We start from the raw sequence: 22,716 nt of genomic DNA, 5'->3' as shown, positions 1-22,716 counted from the left end.
CGGGGCGGGAAGCGCTGGCGGCCGCGGCGCTGCCTGCCCGCCCTCCCCGCGGCAGCGCAGGGTGCGCGGGGCAGGGTGCGCGGGGCGGGGCAGAGCAGGAGCGCAGGGTGCGCAGGGCAGGGCAGGCGCGCAGGGCGCGCGGGGCGGGGCAGAGCAGAAGCGCAGGGTGCGCGGGGCAGGGTGCGCGGGGCGGGGCAGAGCAGGAGCGCAGGGTGCGCCGGGCAGGGCGGGCGCGCAGGGTGCGCGGCGGTGGCGGGAGCTGTCCGTGGTGCTGACGGCGCCGCGCGGCTCGGGCGCGCGTAGCTGTCCGCGGTGCTGGTAGCCCGGAGCGCGGGTGCGCCGGTGCCGCCTCCCCCGGCGCCGGTCAGGAGCTGCCCCCGGAGCTGCACCTCGGCTTCGGCAGAGCAGCCCCAAACCTGCCTTCCAGGGGCGCAGCCAGCTCTCACGGGCGCCGGCCCGGCCCGGGGCTGGTGCAGCCCCCGGCGGGCTCGGCACCAACCCTGCTCTCGGCGGCGCTGCTCCTGCCGGGCCACGCTCGTGCTGGCAGAGGCAGAGCCTGTGCGGACGGGGCCGGTGCTAAACCCCCCAGGGCCTGTTACCATCCACCGTCGCCTGGGGCCTTGCTCCAGAGAGACATCCTCTTTTTCGGTCTCGGCAGGTCCTGCAGTGCCTATCCGAGGTACAAAGGGAGGCACGTTATAGGGAGCACTCGACTTATTCCTACACTGAAGCGGTTTGAGATCTATGGCTGAAAAGTCCTCTAAACCTTATTATCTGTTTAGTTCAGCTTAAAGCTAGGCAGATCCCATTTGTGCTATTGGGTCCCACGGGCAGAGGACCACAGTACCTTGCAAAAGCTACTTTTTCTATAAAGGTCTCTCTGCTTGTTTCTATAATGTTTCACAATTAGCTTCTTGTCTCAGTAGCTCAGTCTAGGCACCTGTCTCTATGAGACAGAGAGCATCCCTCTAAACACGTGTAGCAAACAATGCGAATCTTTCTTTTTGGAATGAACTGTAAAATGCATCGTTTCTTTTCATCTCTACTGTAAATTCACTTGCTTTGTGATCCAGAGGCAAGATATTACAAGTATATTTGGTGTGTCTCCTAAATGAAAAGCATTTTATCACAGAAGTAGAACTTCTTTTCTCTGGACACCACATCAAAGGTAGCACATTCATCAGGAAACCAAGCAAGCTACTCCTTTGGCTATTGTTCTGTATTTATTAAGACTCATAAAGCCCTTGGACACTTTAAATATAGGAGTAGATTTTATTTTTTTAAGAACTGGAAGTTTCACAGTTGCAAAATACTGAACGCCACAGACTATCCAAGTCCACTAAAGTCTGAAGATGTGTGAAGATTATGAGAAATCAAAAAATAAAATAATTGGTCAATAGTGAAATCATACCCACTTCAAGACTACCCTTCTCTAGGTGTTTCTGTGTGTTTGTTTTCTTGTAATGAGTCAAAGATCAGATGTTTCCAGCCCCTAAAAATGTATGTGAGCATGGCACTGTTATGATTCACTAGCCAGCTTATGAGAGTTTAAAATACTTAACATCTCTGAGCTTAGTTTACTCTCTTGTACTTTGTAATATATTTTACAGGCTTTAATATCAGCCGTTATAAAGGTTCATAGTCAGCTCTCTGTATACATGTTTGCAGAGTAATTTCAGCTACTCAGAAAAGTGCAGTGCTAGTATTACGCTAATCTACTTCCACAGACTTAAGCTGCGAGTCTGGTAAGGAATCTTAGAGTCTCTCTGGAACTTGAAGCTGCACCTAAGACATTTAAGAAGCTCCGTATTCTACACATACAGATAGATTTCTCATGATTTCCTATTAAAAAAAAAAAAGAATCCTTGGTGGAATTATTTCCTTGCACTTTTCTTAATTTTAACGGAAATCTTATCCACAGTTCCTATTTACCCACTGTAATGCTGACAAATGGTGAAATCAACTGAATTTTACTCCCACCGGGTCCTTCCTCTCGTGTAACACAGACCCGTATGGCAAGTATTGCATACCCAGGGCCTGACCCTACTTCTCTGGTTTCAGTGGGAGATTTGCCTGAGTAAGAAATGAAGACTGCATTCCCAAGTGAAAATTAATGTAGATACATGAGGGCAGTGGATAACACAGGAGGGGTGGTCCTTCAGTTAGAAATTCAAGCTCGTGATTTGAATCGTTGGGTGTTTGATTTGTTGGCATCTCAAGGATAGCTCGGGAGCACTGCTTGCTTTTCAAGTTTGTTATGGCATAGTTTTGTTATATTAAGCCAATGCGTTGGGGTTTCTATTAGTCATGCAGGAGCTAGAAAAGATTTTTTTTTTTCCTTTGATGCACTGTGGCTTGTTCGGTTTATCCCCCGAATGTGTGAATGGCGACAATACATCTCCAGCCGGGGGGGGCAGAGGCGGCTTCTGGGCGGGTCTGCAGAGGCGATTTTTTGCGACCTGCAAGTGGCCAGTTTCCCAGCACCACCTGGATATAGCCACAACTAATGCCCCAGGCTGCAGGACGCTGGCCAACCCCTTCGTCTCTTGCGTTGAAGGCTCGGTCTGAGCTTCTGCGCTAACAGCTACAGAACTGCTGGAGAAGTTCTGTGCTTTACAGTCACGAAATGGAGGCTCGCGGGATCCTCCTGGACAAAGCCTGTCTTGGAGTCACCCAGCCTGCAGAGGACGGTGCTCGCAGGTCCCTGGGGTCCCTTCCAGTCCTGCCTTCCAGCGCGGAAGGTCACCGGAGAGGAGGGTCACCCCGCAGCCTTGCCCTGCTGTCTCCCCCGGAGCTGGTGCGCCCGACGAAGGAGAGCACAGGATCCTCAGGAGCGAGTTAGAAGCCCGGCCGTGCTGCCTTTAGCAGCTGGCAGGGGCCGAGGAGCAGTCTGCAGCAGGTCCGTGCGGGATTAGAGTCCCTCTGGCCCGAGCTTCAGCCGGGATCGGAGAAATCCCCCTTCTTTCCACCCGTTCCCCCGGCCCTGCTGCCTTGTGCCCCCCGGACACTCCTGCCGGCCGGACGCAGTGTCAAGGGAAGGGCTCGCTGGGCTTCTCCTCCGGATCCGCAGGATGGATCAGCAGGGTCCCGGCGGGGGGAACGGCTGGGGCTGTCGCCGCCCCGGGCCGCCGGGCCGACCCCTTCCCCCCCGGCCCGGGCACCGCTCGGCCGGCTGCGCCGCTCCGCCGAGGCCCTTGCCGCCCCCCCCCGGGCCAAGCCCGGCCCCGGCCCCGGCCCCGGCCCCGGCCCCGGCCCCGGCCCCGGCCCCGGCCCCGGCCCCGCGTGGGGCAGCGGGCGGGGAGGCCGCCCCGACGGCGCGCACCGCTTCCCCCGGAGCGGCGCGGCGCGGCGGACCCGCCGGGGCCCGCGGCCGCTGCCCGGGGTGCTCGGGGTGCTCGGGGTGCCGCGGTGCCCGGGCCCCGGCTGCCCTCCTCTTCCTCCCGGCGCAGCACGCCTGCGCGCGGGGCGCGGGTCCCGTTCCTGGCAGGCAGCTTGTAAGATGAGTGAAGAAGCAGGTGGGGGGGGGAGCGCGAGCGAGCGAGGAGAGGGAAGCTCTGTCACTGAAAATAGCTCACTTTGACAGTGGCAAGCCAGAGAGACAACCCTGAATCTATGTCAGGGGCTGCCTACCTGCAAGGTGTGCAAAGATGATGGCCATGAACACCAAGCAGCCGTTCACCATGCACGCTGCCCTCCAGGAGCCCAAGTACTCCAGCCTGCACTCCAGCTCGGAGGCTATGCGCAGAGTTTGCCTCCCAGCCCCGCAGGTATGTAGATTAAGCATAATTACTGCTTTAAGGCACATTTTTTGACAGACACTTGCTTAATGTTTTTTTCATGTCACCAGAACAATCGCATATCTCTGAACCTCTCTCTCTCCCCCTCTCCCCGTTCTCTCTCACTCTTGTCTCTGATCCACATGTCTATTCAAGCAAAGCTTCTGCCTTCATATTAATTTTTATGACCTGAGCTTTGAGGAGGAATCTCTGTGCTCGGGAAGGTTTTTAATCCGGAGATGACAGTATTCCCCACTGACTCCACTATGCGCGTTCTCGCTTGCAGCTCCAGGGCAATATATTTGGAAGCTTTGATGAGAGCCTGCTGGCCCGCGCAGAGGCTCTGGCGGCTGTCGATATTGTCTCCCACGGCAAGAGCCACCCGTTCAAGCCGGACGCGACCTACCACACCATGAGCAGCGTCCCGTGCACCTCTACCTCCTCCGCCGTGGCCCTCTCGCACCCCGCGGCTCTCACCTCGCACCCGCACCACGCCGTGCACCCGGCCCTGGACGGCGACCTCCTGGAGCACCTCTCGCCCTCGCTGGCCGTCGGCGGGCTGGGCGAGCCCCCGGCCGTGCCGGCGCCGCTGCCGCCGCACCCGCTGGGCGCCATGGGCCACCTGGCCATGGGCATGGGCCCCCCCGGGGGCCCGGCGCCGCCGCTGCCCGCGCCGCCCTGCCTCCCCGACGTGGAGTCCGACCCGCGGGAGCTGGAGGCCTTCGCCGAGCGCTTCAAGCAGCGCCGCATCAAGCTGGGGGTGACCCAGGCCGACGTGGGGGCGGCCCTGGCCAACCTGAAGATCCCGGGCGTGGGCTCGCTGAGCCAGAGCACGATCTGCCGCTTCGAGTCGCTGACGCTGTCGCACAACAACATGATGGCGCTGCGGCCGGTGCTGCAGGCCTGGCTGGAGGAGGCCGAGGCCGCGCACCGCGACCGCGCCGCCAAGCCCGAGCTCTTCGCCGGCGCCGAGCGCAAGCGCAAGCGCACGTCCATCGCCGCCCCCGAGAAGCGCTCGCTGGAGGCCTACTTCGCCCTCCAGCCGCGGCCCTCCTCCGAGAAGATCGCCGCCATCGCCGAGAAACTCGACCTCAAGAAGAACGTGGTCCGCGTCTAGTTCTGCAACCAGCGGCAGAAGCAGAAGCGCATGAAGTACTCGGCGGTGCACTGACGGCGGCGGCCCCGGCCCCGGCCCCGCCGGTCCGCGGAGCTCCGCGGCAGCGCCGCGTCTCGAGCCGCCCCCGACGGCCCGGCTCCGCGCGGCCCCGCTGAGCCCCGGCACGGCACGGCACGGCACGGCTGAGCCCCGGCACGGGATGGGTCCGCGCGGCCCCGGGACGGGACGGTTCCGCTGATCCCCGGCACGGGACGGCTCCGCACGGCCCCGCTGAGCCCCGGGACAGGACGGGACGGGACGGGACGGGACGGGACGGGCCCGCGGCGCCCCGAGCCCCCGCACGGCCCGGCTGAGGCAGCCCGGCCCCGGGCACCCGGCCCCGCTGCCCGCGGCGCGCACCGCCGGGGTGGGGGTCGGGAGCCGGGGCGCCTCCCGGGGCCGGCGGCGGTGTCGGGGCTCCCGGGGCCGCCGGGCGCTGCTGCTCGCCGGGCGGAGCCGAGGCGGGCCGGGGGGCGAGGGCTCGGGGTTTCTCCGGGTGTCCGGACTCTGATAACGACGAGAAGAGCCATTTTCGGATGCCGCGCCCGCAGGCAGAGCAGCTCGGCTGCCCCGGCCCGGCCCGCCGGGGCTCGGTCCCACCCGGTTTGCGTGTCGGTGTGCTCTGCTCTGCTCTCACGGTTTATTCGTTTAGTCCGCCCCATCCCCCGGAGAAAAACTCTGAAACGAACGTTGTTCCTCACTCTGACTCTGGAATAAAAGCTTTATTTTTCAACCCGAAGACAACGCGTCTTTTCTTGCCTCCCTCTCCTTCCCCGTGCTTCCGCGGGCGGGACGCCGGAAGAAAAAAAAAATACGGGTGCGATAACAACGAAAAGCTTTCGAGGGTACGTTTCCCCCGCAAAGCGGGACGCGCACCGCTTCGCGCCCGCGCTGTGCCGCGGCCCCGGGGCAGCGCGGCGCGGGGCGGGAGAGCGGAGCGGCCCCGCGCCGCTCCGCGCCGCTGCGCGCCCGGCTGCGGAGCCGCCTCTGCCAGCGGCCGCCGCCGCGGGGCTCGGGGGAAACCGCGCCGTCCTTCGGACACGGCCACGCGCGGGGCTGCATTCCCTCCGATTTCATTTAAACAACAACAAAAAATATCCCCCAAAAACAAAATCTGTCGCGGGTTCATTTCTAATGCTGTTGAAAAAGGGAGGGAGGCTTTTATTTATGATTCCCAGAAGCACCTTAACGATTAAAAATTAATGATCGAAGCAGAAGCCTCTTTTGAATATTTCACTGCAGCATTTCAATGAGTGTCAAACATCAAACCTTAGACCGGGTCTCACCCTCCTCCCCCATTAGGAAAGGACCTTACATATCCAGCCTTTTAATTGTAGGTCGCCGGGAAGCCAGAGTGCTCCCTCGCTCCGTGTTTTTCCAATCAGCCCCAATGATTTTTCCCCAATCAAATGTCCTTTAATAATAAATGCCCTTATGCCATTACATTATATTGTGGGTTTTGAAAATTTAAAATAAGGGTGATGCAATATTAATTGCTTACCGTAGTATAAAAAGGGCAGAAGGCAATTCAGACGGCATCTTTTCTCCACTGTCCACTAGGATTTCAGCAGATCCTCTGTGAGGCACGGTTGTCTGTGTTCCTGGGTTCTTCTGGGTATGGCTCGGTTATTTTTACATAAATAAGCCAGGTAAGAGGCATTTTTCTCTCTTCACTCGTTCCTGCGCGCGGCTGGCAGCGCGGCCCGGCTCCTTTCCCGGCGGGGCGCGGGCGTCTCCCGCGGGGCCGCGGCGCTCCGGGCCCCTCGGGGCTGCTCGGCCCGGCCCGGCCCCGGCGGCCGTCGGGGCTCCGGGCGAGCGGGCAGCGTCCGTCCCCGCCGACGGGCTGCGGCAGACGCGGAGGGGGCTCCGCAGGGCCGCTGCCCGCGCTGGGGTCCCTCGCCCCGGGCCGGTCCCGTCCCCGTCCCCGTCCCCGCGGGGCTGCGGGGGTTCGCGCCGTCGGAGAGGGACCGCTGGGGCCGGCGGGGAGGGGGGCGGCGCGGCGCCCCGGCTGCTCCCCTCGGGGCCCGGGGCGAGCAGGGACTGCCGAAAGCGGCGTGGCACCTGGCAGGGCCGGGTCGCACAGCGCTCTGGGGGCCGGACTCCCCCCCGCGCAAAATCATCGCCCTCCTGCTGCCTCCTTCTCTCGGTGTCTGTGACGGTCCCTGCTCCCTGTCCTGCAGCAAACCGCACGCACACGCGTGAAGGCAAATGTCTGCGGCAGCTGGAGCTCGCTGGAGTTTTTCAGCAAAACCTTGCTGAGTTGTACCAGGCTTTTTTACTGTTGCTGTTAAATCTAAAATATTATTTTTTGACACACCGAATTCAAAGAAGTTTTCAAAATGAAGGTGTCCAGATTTCTGAAAAGACCGCGTGCTCGTGGAAAGGAAAGATCCAAACTGAAACCCGCTCATTGTCATTCCAGACTGGACATCGCAAACTCACTCCATTTCCCAAACCTTTTGTCTTCCAGCGTGGAACAAACAGAACTTTAAGCCTCCTAAAGCTGTCCCGAAATGGGGTAATCCTCTCCCATCTGTGTTAAACCTAGCTTGAGCCTCACTTAGACTATCTTACAGTTACAGTGCCGCATCTTCTATTCACTTCTGGAAGAGAAATCGGGTTCATGCTTGTTCTTAAAATAGCAAAGGTGTCACTGCAGTTTTACTTTTTGTGATTGCTTATGTGACTGCTATGTTTGTGTGACAATTCTGCATTTGTCCTTTTTGGCCAGGTCTAGAAAAAGGACTTAGAAATGTAAAACAAGTTCTAAATGAACTTTTAGCCCCCAAATCTGCAACGACTGTCTCAGAAACGAGAGCTCCTGCGTGCTCCTTCTCTCCCTCGAGAGATCTGCAGTGCCTGATCTTTCTTGCTTGTCCCCCTGTTGTTCCCAGTTCCTCTCGGCATGGAGACACAGCTGCACCAAGATGTTTTCATTAGATTCAGGTGACTTGGAGCTGAGATGATTCTCTTTGCCCAGATTTCACTTTTGGCGAATTCCAGGTTTCTTATTATTCTCTATATGGGGTTTTGTGCCTTGCTCTGCCCAGGCATGATACACATATCTGAGCACTTCATTCAGGATTTTACTTTGGAGACCAGGTACATATTTTTTTAATCATTGTTTGCACCTAGGTCTTTCACTGGATCTGGCTCTCAGAGGTCTGGTTCCAGATAAATACACTGTGATGTAGGAAACTCACTTGATCTTCCTGGAACGGGGGATAAAAGTTCCCTTTGACTTAAGCAGAAATAGTTCAGAACCTGTGTTTGTTGCTGAGGAGACGCAAAGAAACAGCATACATTTTGTTCTTGACGTAAGAAGTAGTGCCCTAAAGCTATAAAAAAATGTGAAGGGATGATGAAGGGAAAGGAGAAAGGGCTTCGGCGCTCAGAGAGCGTTGACTGACAGCACAGCGAGCTCTTGGTATGCAGTGCATTGCTCGTCTCACCTTCCTGCCTCTGCTGCCCCGGTGCCGGCACCCCCTGCTTCCCGCATCCCACCGCCTCCCATCGGACCTGAAGCCGCAAGTAGCTTCTGCCATAATTAGAATTTGCAAAGAGAATTCTGCTGGTGGCTAGTCTGAAACAAGATCTGTATTTACGATACTGGGAATACGTGTTCTCTAACACAGCCTAACGTATCACGTGCACTGGGGATCTCTTATTTTTTGGTATATGTAGTGCTATTAAAAGGATCCCTGGGAAACTGAGTTCTGTCAAGTTGCAGAACAAATATGGTTAGAAATTTAAGCTGGATGGACCACCTGGCAGGCGGAGCAGCGTCACCCGCAGCCTGCGCAGCCTTTCCGCTCAGGAGCAGCGCCTGCGTTTGCGGGGCTGTGGGGACGTCAGGTGCGAGACGGAGGGACGCCAGCTCGGGGAGACCACCCTAGAGTGATCATGCAGCACTGACTGAGACGGGATTTGGAGCTGCAAACTCCAGGTGAAAGTGTTGCTGACGGTTTTGGTAGCTACTCGGATCCCTTAGGATATAAGGGATTCCTTCTGTTTCCATCACTATTAAAAGCTGTATCAGGCCTAACTAGATTACCTAGATAGGGCTTATGCAAGATGTAAAGCTTGAACGCCCTGCCTGAGAGCTATGATTCAGCATCTGTGCCCAAAACCTTGCTGTTTCCTCCTCAAGTGGGCTTCTCCCCGTGGTGTGACAGCCCGTCCTGCTCTCTGCTCGTGTCGGAGCGCCTGCCCAGACCTTGCACTGCTCCAGACCTTTTCAGGTCAAGAACAAAATCACCAAAGCTGAACTTTTCCCTAAGTGCTGTTGCTGAGCACTTTTATGTCATTATTAACTCAGGGGGCCTCTTCGTCAGGGCTTAAGGGCACTAATGGACTCTAATGCCCTGACCAGCCCCACCTGTGCCCCCCCTTGCCCCCGGAGCCCATTTAGCTCAGCGGAGCACTGCGATCTCTAGCCCTGCTGTCCTGGGGTCTTAGACCATGCTGTAAGTAGTGGTGTCCTGGGTGTCCCCCTGTGCGTGTGCTGCAGCTCATCTCCTGCCCTGCAGCCTGGCAGCACGAGGAGCAGTGCAGTCAAGGGCAGGTGCAAGGCTGGGGGGGGGGGGTGGGTTCAAATCTCTTTTCAGAGGCTTTAACTAAAGGATTTCAGGTTTGCTCTGCACTAATTCTTCCTTGTCCCCCTTCTGTAAAATGGGGCTGGGCTCTGTCCAGTTCACCTCACTTCTGCTACTGGGAAATGCTTTTCAGCCCTGCCAATGACTGTTGTAGTCTGGATCAATGTCTGAATTGTGCGTAATACTCTGCACCTGCAACTTTCAACAAACCTTAATTGTATTTTGCATGCAATACAGCTTTCTCTTTCATTGTGGGACAGTATTAGGGTTGAACACGGGGGATAAATCCCGTCCTTATGGGACTGGAGGGCAAAACACTTTCTTTAGTACTGTTAATACTTCACTGCAGCAGCTAAAGGGCAGAGCCTTCATCTGCTCAGGGAGGATTGCCCTGTTGTGGATTGTCATTGCCTGTATTATTTTGTAAATACCTGTATGTGTGTTGGAGCGCTCAGTCTTCCTTGCTCCCCTCGGGGCAGAACTATCAAGAGTCTGCACAGGGAAGCTGCCGGAGAGCAAAGCGCAGGCTTGGGCAGTGTTTCCTTATGGGACTAATGGAAAATGATGCAGAGAGACTTTTTAAACCCTGCAGCCATGAAAGCCAGAACCAAGCTGGGACTCCGGGGGACTGTCAGAAAGCCCTTGGGAGCAGGGAGCAGAGGCAGAGTTAGAACTGGAAAACCCCTGAGTCAGATCTGCTGGACTTTAGCACTGTATGTCGGTGTCAAGGAGTTTACATGAACTTCTGCTTCATCAGGACCCAGCAGCAAGGCGGCGCTAGGAGAGCAGCACAGCTCCTCGGTGGGGCTGCTTTGGGGGGTGCTTGGGGCAAAAGTATTTTAGATACCTCAAAGCGAGTTCTTGTTTCTTCCTCTGCCCCACCCTTTCCTTAAATTATACATTTAAATCAGTTCTACACAGAACTTCCACTCTGCATCTTCCCTCTTTTAACCCCTGCATCCCCCACTTCCCCTGACTTTCTTGGTTTAGCACCACTGAAGCTCAAATAAAACACTGACAGTTTTAATTGGTTTAGCAGAATCTGTATTTTATGCCATGTTTTAACAGGGTTTTGTACAGTGAGAGATCTACATCACACTGTCTTCAGGGAGGAAAAAAAAAGCTAAATTTTATTTTCTTCAGAAGAAGAAAAAGCAGGGGTAGTAAAATTGCCTGAATGTAAATAGCTAGTAATAATCATTCTAAAAGCAGTCATTCATGCACATTTAAAAAAGCATCAATGAGGAGCTTCTGCCAAGCTGCAAACCCTTCTACCATCACACTGCTGTTGAGCTCTCCAAACGCGTAAGGTTGACTGGCCCTAATGCATTTGGCTTTCAGCAGAGGGCTTGGGCTCTTAATCCTGGTCAGTGGGTCTGTAAAACAAACCCTGTGATAATTAATTTCTAACTGCCACACATGCGTGCATGCATACCAAAACAAAAAAACAAAACAAAAACACGCACAGGTAGACAAAAAATTCTGGCCAGACTGCTCCGTCACCTCGATGGGAAAGGGAGTCCCCTTTAACGACAGTCGTGCTGGAAAGGAGGAAGCGAAACCAAACCTGAACTGAAAGATGGGCAGGATGTAAAAACGCTCCATAAAACACATGTGTGAGGCACAGAGATTCAGCAGGCAGACCCCTTTATATGGTTTCTGAACCACTAATGATTTATTTTTTTTTCCCCCCCATTCCATGCTTGTTCCATAATATCCTGCTCTCTGTCTCCTGGGGTCTGTGCACAAGAGATGAAAGCGAAGAAAGCCAAACAAGCCATTGGCGGTGCTCACTCAATTGATTTTTACACAAAATTTGCCTTCATGCACGAAGGATAGAAAAACGATCCCATTAATAATGAATAACAACAACAAATGCAGGGAGGAAATCGATAGAGGCACACGTGATACCGCGGGAGAGGCCCCGGGATGGGAGCGGCGGCGGCGGGGAGCGTCCTGGCGCGGGGTCCGGCGAAGCCACTGCTTGTAACGGGTAGATGCGCGGCTGGAGCCAGGAGGCGTCGGTCTCCCAGAGAGAAGTGGTAGCTTTCAGCGGCGAAAATCAGGACTTCTGGTCTTTCCTTTTTCTTCGCTCCTTCCCCCACGTACGTGTTTTCCCGAGTCTGCGGTGAGGTGGTTCTCCCTCCCTTGGAAGACCCTGCCGCTCGGGGATGAAAAATCAGGTGGTTCCCAGGAAGACACTTTCCATGAAAGCTGATGGCCCAGGGCAGGCGGCCCCTGAAACGGAGTTTGTCCGCCAAGTCCGGGCAGTCCTTGACTGGCAGCCCATCTCTGCTCGAGCAGACCGAGTGTTCGGGGCAGCAAGGGAGAACGGGACTGTCTTTCCCTCCCGCCTGTCGTTTCCGCTCCGTCATTCTTGGGATGCTAAGCACGCTTTGCCGTGGGCTGCGTGGGAGCTTTCCGAGGAAGCGGCTCGGATACGAGCTCTCTGGAAACCCGCCGACTCAAAAGAAAATACTACATTGCACCAACACAGAGTAAAAGGAATTTATTCCAGTCATACACCCTTTCTAGTTATTTTCAGAGCAGAGTGTTTTAAAGCAATTAAGTGGATTTGTCTTTTAATGACAGTAGCTGTGCTTTGCAGTTTGCCTGGAAATGTTAGATACTAATTTATTCCATCATCGAGTCATGATTTAGACTTTGCTTCTTAAAGCAAAGTTAGAACTATATATTGAGATACGTGTCATAACACTTACAGTAGAATTTTATATGGAGGACTGAAACGATATACAGAGGAAAATGAAATGCTTTGACTTAAGTGCAAAGAGAATTTTAAAATGTACAATAATGCTATATAAATCTAGATCAGCTACTATAAAATAGTACCGACATAAAGTAAACCTCTTCAACCTGCCTGATGAAAACTAAGCTCAGAAATGCACAGTGTAAATAACATAAAGATGATTTGCAAAGCTGTTTAACTTCTGCATCCTCTGTTGCATGCAGCGAGTTTGTGGGTGCTCAGATCCAGCTTGGGACCAGATACTCCTCTTTACTGTGCGTAGACCTGGAAAGCCAGAGTTAGGGATCAGGCTGGAGACTTTTGGCCTCAGCCTGTTGCTAAAATGGAGTAGGCTACCATGGAAAGTTACCTTTTCATCCTCATCTGCAGACTTTCTGCCCTTTCTGCTGGGGCTTGTTGAGGAATAATTAAACGTTTCTGGGGCATAAACATAGAGTAATAGAGATGAATAATTAAGTTATCTAGTGCTCTGTTATGTGCGTCTACAGCCCTTGGGTGCAGGAGGAAAACGCCAAGCTGCTGGAGGCCCAGAGCTGGACGCCGTCGTCGGACGGCGCCGAGGTGGCAGCCGGGACCCCCGAGCTCTGGCCGCCCCGCGCTGAGGTTGCTGCTTTCCCGGTGCCTCGGTCTGCGCCTCTGAAGTTTAAAGCATTATATGTTTGTGCTTTCTTAAGGTGTGCAGGAGGAACCGAGAACCGACTCGTTGAGCAGTGAGCTGTGTCACCCGGACCTCGTTGGGGTAAGTTGGCGGTGGAGCAAGGAGCAGCCGGCGAGCGAGGCGAGGATCCCCGCTGGATCCCCCGGGCAAAAGCTGGAGGCCAGGTCTCCCGCGGGACCGGGAACGCCCCGGCACTGCGACCCGCTCCCGCGGCGCAGCCTCAGCCCGGCGCGGTCGTTCGTGGATGTTTGAAGAGAGCCGTATCTCTCCGTTTGCTCGCCGTCGTAACAGAAGAGCTGGGAGGGAAACTAAGCCGTCGTCTACCCAAAGAGCGAAGCATTTGGGCAGTGCGAGGGCACTAAATAATTCATCGCCTATTTAAAAGCATAGCGTGTTGTAGTTTCAGCGGAGCCGTCTTGGTTCGGCTCCCCGCGTCTCCGAAGCCGACGGCGACGCTCCCGCCAGGCAGGTGAGCAGCTCCCCGGGGAGCAGGCGGGGAGGTCAGTTGCGCTGTCGGCGTCTACTCGCTCTCTAACCTTGCCTGAGTTTGGAGATCAAAACGGAGAGGAGACGTGGGGCAAGCCCTGCCTCCGGGCGCGGGACGCGCCGGGAGCGTTGCGGAGGGGGGACTGCGGCGCTGGGGCAAGTGCTCGCCCCCCGGGCTGCCGCCCGAACGCCCCAACCCGGCAGCGCAGTGGAGGCAAAGAGCAGGGCGAGGGGAGGCTGCGGGGACGCTGGTGCACCCGGGCTGGCCGCGTTGCTCCCTCCGGAGAGAAGGCCGGATGCACGGGCTCTCCCAGGGTGCGGGGAGCGGCGCCGCAATCACGGAGCAGCGCTTTCGGCTCCCGCGCTTGGCACCGCCTTTGGAGCCGTGGCGGGACCGCGCTGCGGAGCCCCTGGGAACACACTGTAATTAGCGCAAAAGAACGGTAGCCTTCGGCGTACCCACCGGAAGAAATCGGGAAATGGCCTGGGGAGAACGTTTAAATCCCCAAGACCGTGCGGGACGGGCAGCAGAGGAGGCTCCAGCTCAGCATCCCGGGGCTAAATTCCCGCAGTGTTTTTGGCAGGTCGTCAGACAGATGCTCCTGCACGTCCAGCCTTCCCCATGTGCTGTCGGACCCCAGCTGTCAGGCGGCGCCGTGAGGGCCTCCGGTGGCAGATGCTTCCCGGGATTTCTCCCGCACCAGGACTATGATGGCCATGCGACGTGTTTTCTCCCCAATCCCCGTGACTCCGGGACAGTGACAAACTGCTAACGGCAGCCCGGGTTGACTTTGGGCCTACACGACCCGATGGCCTATCCATATTGTGCCCCAGACAGCGTGGCCGGATTATTTCTCATCGGAAACTGTGGGGATCAGTCCTCCCCGTCCGATGCCCCGAGGCAGGGGCTGCAGGAAAGTTCTGCCTTTGAAAGCGGGGATGTCGGCCCGGCCGGGGCCCTCCGGGGCTGGACCGCACCGCCGCGCTCCCGCGATGAAGCCCGATGCTCCGGTTTCCTTCAGAAGCTCTGCCAGCAAGAGCAAAACTTGTCTAGGTCTGAGTCAGAGACGATATTTAAAGTTTATCTTAGTCGTTTTGGAATACATTTGTTTTTTTCCCCAAATGCCCAAACAGATTAGTCCATGAACATTACCGCATTATGGACTAAGTGCAGTTCTCTGCCTCAAAAAATCCTCAACAATCCTCCTTTAAGTAATGCAGTGAGAACATATAAAAGCATCTGAAAAAACGTCTGAACTTCTGTTTATTGCTTGTTTTTTTGTTTGTTTTTTTTGTTTTTTGTTTCCCCTCTGCAGTCTTCAAACCAGCTGACGGCCGTGGCTTAGGGGAGCAGCAATGGGACGGGACACGTCACTGGCCCCCTTTGGAGCGCGCCTCCAGCCTGTCCCAGCGACAGCCAGGACACGTGCTCGCAGGGGCTCCTAGTCTGCTTGATTTATTCCTGTCTTTCCTCCCAGTTTTGCTGCTTTCTGGATAAGGAACTGTAGAGGCAGCTACAAATTAGGTAGAGAAAGGTGAAGTAGGGAGCTGGGGCCTGTCCCCAAGGGGAGCAACGTGCCGGATGTCTCGACCAGGCACCAGCACTGCTGGAAGTGTTGAAATGCTTCATGACCCCAAGTTCAGCGAATACTTTTAGTTTAAAGACGGATGGAAACATTCAGGAAAAAAATCAATACTCTTTAAAATGCTGGACTTCTCAAAGACAAACTTTGTGCTTTTTTTAACGCTGTTTTTAAAGGTGTATGTGTTGGGGTCAGGGGAAGGTGAAGCGACCTGAACTATAGAGCAAGGCGCTTTCCTTGTCAGGGATGGACACGGGAGAAGGACGGGCTGTGAGCTCCTTCGTTAACGCGGAGACATGAAATACTTTCCACAGGGGGTCAGCTCAGGCCAAGGCTGTTGGACAGGAGCCATGGAGAAGAGCCAGGCCTTGGCAGAGCTCGGCTCCCGTGGCCGGGTGCACGCAGGGCCGCTGGGCTGGGAGCAGCTCCGTGCAGGAACGGGGCCGGGCTGGGAGCAGCTCCGTGCGGGAAAGGGGCTGGCATGCAGGGCCACCAAGCTGGGAGCAGCTCCTTGTGGGAGCAGGGCTGGGCTGGGAGCAGCTCTGTGCAGGAACGGTGCCGGTGCATGGGGCTGCTGGGCTGGGAGCAGCTCCGTGCGGGAATGGGGCCAGGCTGGGGGCAGCTCCGTGTGGGAATGGGGCTGGTGCATGGGGCTGCCAGGCCAGGAGCAGCTCCGTGCGGGAACGGGGCTGGGCTGGGGGCAGCTCCGTGCGGGAATGGGGCTGGTGCACGGGGCTGCCGGGCAGGGAGCAGCTCTGTGTGGGAACAGGGCTGGGCTGGAAGCAGCTCCATGGGGAATGGCGCTGGCACACAGGAGCATGTGCGTTAGCAGCTCCTTGGCGCAGGGGGGTCGAATGCTGTGTGCACACATTAGCATGGAAAACCCCTCAGCCCTGGCCCGTGAAACCCGAGGAAACGGGCCATGGGGCTTGACGTCCTGGGATTGCACATGGACGCTGCTCAGCAGCAGACCCGAAGCACGGCCGGAGCGGCGAGCAGCTGGCTCCTGTTTGCCGCGGTCCTGGGGGGCTGGACCGACACCGGATCAGGAGCGCGCCTCGGGAAGGAGCTGAGCTGCCCCGGCTCTCTCGGGGCTGGCGGCGACGTCCCCACGCCGGCGTGCGGAGGGGGGATCTCGGTGTGGTGGGATCCCGGCGCGGTGCAGGGCGCGACGAGGCGCGGGACGGCACCGCCAAGGAGCGGCAGAGCCGCGGCACCGGGTGCGTCGATAATTCGTGAAACGCCAGCAGCAGCAGCAGCAGAGGGAGAGAGGGACCGGAACGGGGAGGACGGAGGAGCGTGGAGCTTTCCAACGGTCCTTTTCCGTTAGCGTCAGGCACGTGGCAGCTCTTTGAGCCGGGGGGGTTCAGCTGGGCTCCCGCGGCGGCGCGGCCCGGGGGTGGCCGGCATCACGAGGGGGCTCCGCTGGCCACAGGACCACCGCCACCCTGCGGCGTCACGGAAAGGCTCGGCCCGACGTCTCCGGGTCCTCCCAGGCCTGGGAACGCTCCGGCGGGAGCCAGCCCGGGCACCGGAGCCCCGCTCCAGGGATGCACGCGGATGCCGGTGTGGGGTGAGGGTGCACCAGCCCCACAGCCTCCATGCGCGCAGAAAGCCTGGATTTTCCTATAAACACAGGGAAAAACGAGGCCAGCGCCGGGACCGCCCTGCCTGGGGAGCGCATGCACCGGGCAGCAGCTGGCGTGACGGTGCGGGACTCACACCATTAAATTTTAATGATGTTCAGAGCCATCTGCTCCCGTGTTCCCGTGCCATGGTCGCCGCGCTCCGGCCACGTTCCTGGAGCAGCGGGATGAGGACGAGCCGCTGGCGCGACAGCCGACGAGGACAGCGCCGTCCCGGGGCTGCCGCTGCTGCTGAGGGACCCCGCTCCTTTCCAAAAGCAACGCGGATTCAAACCTCCCTGGAAGCCGCAGCCGTAAATCCCCTCTTCTGGCTGTACTGAACAGCCTGGAAGTCGGGACGTATGTCAAGACTCGCTCTGCAGGTGGGTTCGGCATGAAACGCAGTCAGCCGGAGCGAAGCCTTTCGGCGCTTCCATCGCTGCCTGTGCCTGCGCTTTCATTAGCCGAAGCTCGCGGCCCGGAGGAGGTGCCGGGCTCCGCCGGGAGCATCCGCGCCGCGCGGCCCGAGCACCGGGGAGGAAGGCAGGGCCGAGCCGCTGCCGCGCTCCGAAGCAGCACCCGCGGGTCCCCCGCGGCAGATGCCAGCACAGCAGCAGCCTGGAGGCCCTGCAGACAGCCCAGGGCAACGTTTTTAATTCAGCATCAAACTTCAGCCTGAAATCTGGAAAAATAATTAAAAAAAAAAAAAAAAAAAAGGAGGAAAAGGCAAGACGTTGATGTCTCTGAACCCGTTTGACCGAACGGCTCAATGCCGCTATGGGGTTCGCGTGCTGGGGACAGGGCAGCAGTGGGGGCGACGCGCGGGGCCTGGCCTCTGCCAGTCGCTAGCAAAGGAAACCCAAGGAAAATGCTGAATATCAGCTGAGATGACACAGCTGCAAAGGGAGGGGGGGGTGGGAAAGAAAAGAAAAAAGGCCAGCTGATTTGGGCCTAAGTAACTTGAGCAGATTTGAGAGGCAGTATCCAAAATATGCAGTTTCAAGCAGCCTTCCTGTATGTCTGACTGTGAAGTTCAACCATTTTTAAAAACTTCCTTTAAAAAATACAGAAATCTGAAGACTTTTACAGGTTTAAAGCTTATAAATACCCACGGAAAACGCGCACCGTGGCGGCGCAGGGCAGGTCCATGCCACTGGGTTAGAGCGGAGCCAGCCGCTGCCGCGCCGCCCCGCAGCAACGAGCCAGGGGCAGGTCGGTGCAGGGAAGAAAGGGAAAAATACAGCTGCTGTCGGCATTCCGGCTGCAGATTTTTATGGAAAACTCTCCGGATACACAGCTTGCCTAAAAGACATCGTGTGTGTAGTCTCAAGTCTTTTCTTAATGCCCAAAGGACACAAGGACGGCAGCGGACCGTGGCAGGATGCTGCCTCCCATCGCACCCCCATCTCTGCCCAGGGTCCGCAGCGCTGGCTGAGCCATGCGGGGCTCCCTGGGAATGGCAAACGGCTCTGCTAGAATTCAAATTTTGCATAAAATCTTGGGAAAGCAAATTTTAAGCTCATTAAATTGTGCTATTTCCAAAACCCAGGTCCTTCCAAATAGGTAGCTGGTGTCAAATTCATCAGTGACCTGCATTTTGCGTCTCACAATTGACAGCTCGGGAACGAGCTGCAGCCCCAAACTACTGGGCGATATTTTTTTGAGGGCATAAACCTGCACAGAAAATGCAAAGAGAAAACTGCGCGCGTTAGCGGAGAGCAGAGGCCACATGGGCCAGACGGGTTGCTCCTGGTCATCCTGTGGACGGGGACAGGGATGGGGATGGAGTTGGGGATGGGGACAGGAAGGGGGATGGGGACGGGCCTCCCCGGGAACGGGGCCAGCTCCCCACGAACACCAGGAAAAGGCCTTGCAGATGCTCCTCTCTGCCAGCCTGTACTTAATAAATTATTGAGCCCATCGTGGCACAGGCAGATGAAAAGGGGGATGAAGGGCGCTAACGGGAGGCTGGCAGCCCCGCTGCTGGGGAGGGTCTGAGCTGTCGCGTCCCGGAGCGGCGCTGCCGGTGCTGCCAGCGGTCCGACGGCGGAGCAGCCAGTGGGGCGCCCCAGCACGCCGTCGGGTCCTCTTGCTCCGTGGGCTGCGCGGGACGGCTGCGCGGGGATGAGCCGGGCACACGCGCCCAGGCAGCCACGGCACTGAGCAAAACACGTGAATAACAATGAAAGAGAGAAACCGCACAGCAAAATCAAAGTGTCAGAGAGTCTCTCCAGCGCCGCGCCATCAAAAGCTCCCTCAGTAGTTCTGATTATTATTTCAGGAAAGACAGCTCTTTTCTGACAGAAGGAGAGAAACTGGGAGAAGCAGGATCACAGAATCAAAGCAGTCCGGGACGGATAGACCTGATGGCTCCGCGAGCCTCCCGGCTCCCTCTGTGCAGCGGGAAAGGTGGGCGCATCCCAAAGCAGGGCCTTGCATCGCGGCGGAGCGCTGCCGCTTTGTTCCCCGTCCGGGGCTTTGGGCTGCTGTTTGATATGTGTAATTCGGCGCTAGGAGGCTTTTCAACAGAATATCTTTTAATCTCATTATATCTCAAGTTTGACATCAATGTCATGTCCAAGCTCCCACTTTTTTGTAGGGGGTTATTAAAGGCTTTACGTGGAAGTTTAGCGTTCTCTCAGCTGCAGAGTGGGGGCTACGAGTGTTTCACAGAAATAGCTGCTCTCCCACATGTGTCTGCAGTGTTTCGGGTACCCGGGCGGGAACATGAGCGCAGGTTTGGGTGTTTGCACTAAAAATACGTTCCCTTGCTGACTGCACAAATTCCCCGCGCGCATTACCCTGATGTACCAGGTCTTCAGTTCTTTCTCTCTCCCCCGTGCTGCAGAGCTAAAACCAGGGCAAGCAAAGCCCGGATTTCGAGGCACGAAGGGAACAGGGACTGCTCCCGGGTCCTCCCTCGCTTCCCGGCCCATGCGGCAGCAGTTCAGCTCCCAGCTCGGTGCGGCGCCCCGCAGGGACCAGCAACGCTGTGCGGCTCTTCTGCCCCAGCCTCCCCGGCGGCTTCACCCCCCTTTGCTGCATCTCGCCACCGCGGCCTGGGCACTGGGCGCCGGGTGCCGGGCACCGGGCGCCGGGCCTGGGCACGATGCGCTCCGCTCCCGTGCAAACCCCTCCGGGGCTCCCATCTGTGCCGCCATGAATATTTGATGCCAGGGCCGGTCTGCGTGCCCCCTGCGTCGCCGACACTTTTGCCCAGGAGCCACGGCACAGTTACCAAGTTAAAAGGGGCCCGTTCGCTAGCAACACCAAAGGCGTGCGGAGACGCAGCCGCTTTTCGGGGAGCAATTTCCCGGCGTTGCATTTCCATCACCCCGTGCTGGCCGCCTGCTGCCGGCCCCGAGCGGAGCGGGACGTCGCGGTCAGACGTCGGCGCCCGCGGAGACGGGTCAGAGTAAGAGCAGGAGCTCCGCAAAACGTGTAACTACCACCCCCGCCGTGAGAGACCGCCCCCCCCCAGGGCTTCCTCATCACTAATGAGGCTTTCTGCACTTCCCTCTTCTCTTTTCCCCGTCCACAGAAGCTATTTCGCTGTTGATGCAACATCTGGGCAGATGCCCACAGAGCCTCCCCCAGGCGCCGCCCAGCCGGTCCCGTCCCAGCGAATTTTGAGGAGCATCGACAGAAAGTAAACGCGTAGTTGTGACAATCTGCATCGCCGTTGGTTTTAAGGTTTGCATTTATGCAGTGAGAAAGAGGAATTGTAACAAGCGACCTAGGTCCGATGGAAGTAACTCATATCTCAAGCATCAACCACGGTGATCAGACTCTGCATCGCAAAGAAATTTTCTTAGTAAAGAATTGCGCGCACGAAGTATCCTTCACGTTGCTGCAGACGCTTGGAGGACAGACAAGTGCTTTAGCGATTTTTACCCCAATCCTACTGGTGCGGAGCCACCTCGGAGCCAGGGCGGGTGCGGGGCGGGTGCGGCCTCGGCGCGGCGCAGCGCAGCGCAGCGGCGCCCCCGGCCCGCGGAGACGGCGCCGCCCGGCGGCCGCGCGCGGCGCAGCAGGGCCCGCGCTCCCCCCCCCGTCCGCTGCGCCCCCCCCCCGTCCGCTGCGCCCCCTCCCGCCCGCTCATTGGCTGCCGCGTGGAAACTTTGTTTCCTACCCGGTTGCCACCCGCCCTGGTGGCCCTCCATTGGCTGGTGCCCGCGCGCCCGCCCCCGCTACGTGACTGGCCGGACTGTCCCCAGTTTGGCTTTCCTGATTGGGCGGCGCGCGGCGGTCCGCGGGGTTTGATTGGTGCACATGGCTCCGTTCGCTCTGCCCTCTGATTGGATAGAGACTGTTCCGTTTGACGTAAGCTCAGTTCCGGCCCGCTCGCCGGGTCACGCCTCACGTGATTCGTCCCAGCAAGCGGCGCGGGATGCCTCCGCGCAGCCAATCCTGGCGCGCCTGGCTCCCCTCATTCAAAGTCGGCGGGCGCGGCGGCCAATGGGCGAGCGCGCCCGCCCCGGCGCGCGCTGACGGGCGCGGGGGGCGGCCAATGGGGCGCGGCGGGGCGGGGCGTGTGCGGCGGCAGCGGCTCGGCGGCGCTGTGAGGCGGCGATGGCGGAGCGCGGCGGCGGCGGCGGCGGCGCGGGGGCCGGCGGCGGCGAGGGCGAGGCGGCGGCGGCGGAGCGGTACGGCAGCGAGCTCAGGTACCGCGCGGCGCCGCGCCGCGGGGGCGGGCTCCGGGGGGCGCCGCGGCCCGGCCTGCCCGGCCCGGCGCGGCCTGGCCCGGCCCGGCGCGGCCCGGCCCGCCCGGCGCGGCCTCCCCGCGGCGCCGTGCGGCGGAGCGCGGCGGCGGCGCCCCCGGGCTGGGCTTCAGGCGGGCGGGCGGGCGGGCCGGGCGGGCCCTGCTCCTCGCCGCCTCCATTTTCTGTCCCCGCGCGGCCCGGGCGGGCGGCGCCGGCGGCCCCGGGGCGGCCGCGGGGCCGGGCGCGGAGCGGAGCGGGGGGGCGCGGGCGGGCGGCGGGGCCGCCCCGGCCGCAGCCGCAGCGCCAGCCCCGCGCGGCGCCGCCCGGGCCAGCGGGCGCAGGAGCTCCGGGCGCCCCGAGGTGCATGTGTGTTGCCGCTCACCTTCTGATAACCTTTGTTTTTTTCAATTTTGAGTCATCATGCCAACATTGGTATTGCACTGGCACTAAATGGTGGGCAAAATTGTTTTCCTGAGAGCAGCAGAGGAGCGTTTGTTGGTTCCAAAGGTGAACGCTTTTTCTATATCTACACTTAACCGAGCAACCTGTATAGCGGGCTGGGTGGCACAGCGGGTTCAGTGCGCTAGTTAGCCCTTCGCTACCGCAGGTCAGAGTGCGCATCCTACCGCAGGTCACACCCGGAAGGGATGTAGGGAGTCCTGTCCACATCCTCGATAGGCGCTCGTTCCCGTTACAAAATAATTAAAACTCACAGCTGTCGCTCAAGAAGTCTAACATCTTCACGCAGATGGGAGTAGGAGTTGCAGGTCATATTCAAGGGGTGCTTCCCCAATGCCTGCCCGTCCTGATCGAAGATGTAGGTCACTCATTTTCACAAGCGAAATTTAACAGTTGAGGACTGATAGATTTGATTTTTGAAGGGGAATGAACTATTAGAGTAGCTGCACATTTAATTTTGTTTCTTAAAACTTGACATTTTTCCATGTTCTTTTGATTTTACTAGTTTTTTCCCCCCACTTTTCTTTTTGTAAGAATTGATCTATCATACAATTAAGCAGCAAGTGAAAATCAATTTTATTTCCTCTTGGCCTTATCCACAGAATGGCTCAGCAGCAAGCACTGAGATTTCGTGGCCCAGCTCCCCCACCAAATGCAGTCATGAGAGGCCCACCACCTCTCATGCGACCACCTCCACCTTTTGGTATGATGCGAGGTCCTCCACCACCACCTCGGCCCCCTTTTGGACGTCCTCCATTTGATCCGAACATGCCTCCAATGCCACCTCCAGGAGGGATTCCTCCACCAATGGGGCCTCCACACTTACAGGTAAATAATGTGTGGTTGGTCGGGTTGGGGTTTAGGGTTTTTTCTTGTTTGTTTTTGTGAATAGAAATAATAAGAGGAGA

The 22,716-nt window shown here is 57.9% G+C and overlaps 2 protein-coding genes across 6 annotated transcripts in view; both read left to right on the top strand.

Moving 5' to 3' along the window:
- Positions 1–3,647: 3,647 nt before the first annotated feature.
- On the top strand, positions 3,648–4,893 carry POU4F3 (POU class 4 homeobox 3). The gene is made up of 2 exons (XM_067304559.1): positions 3,648–3,767; positions 4,063–4,893. Exons 1-2 carry the CDS (start codon positions 3,648–3,650, stop codon positions 4,891–4,893), a joined length of 951 nt encoding a protein of 316 aa, XP_067160660.1.
- Positions 4,894–21,218: 16,325 nt separating this feature from the next.
- The window catches only part of TCERG1 (transcription elongation regulator 1), a 36,905-nt gene continuing 35,407 nt past the window's right edge, over positions 21,219–22,716 (top strand). For 2 of the 5 annotated variants that reach the window (XM_067305036.1, XM_067305035.1), the window contains exons 1-2: positions 21,219–21,310; positions 22,411–22,636. In XM_067305036.1, the coding sequence (XP_067161137.1) occupies positions 21,219–21,310; positions 22,411–22,636 (318 nt within the window). Of the gene's footprint in view, positions 21,311–21,764; positions 21,857–22,410; positions 22,637–22,716 lie in introns of all 5 variants that reach the window. The other 3 variants (XM_067305039.1, XM_067305038.1, XM_067305037.1) reach the window with 2 other exon arrangements.

The sequence above is a fragment of the Apteryx mantelli genome, chromosome 14 (assembly GCF_036417845.1).
Source record: "Apteryx mantelli isolate bAptMan1 chromosome 14, bAptMan1.hap1, whole genome shotgun sequence".
NCBI classification, from domain to species: domain Eukaryota; kingdom Metazoa; phylum Chordata; class Aves; order Apterygiformes; family Apterygidae; genus Apteryx; species Apteryx mantelli.
The sequence above is the reverse complement of the archived record's forward strand: the minus strand, read 5'-3'. Positions and strand labels throughout refer to the sequence as shown.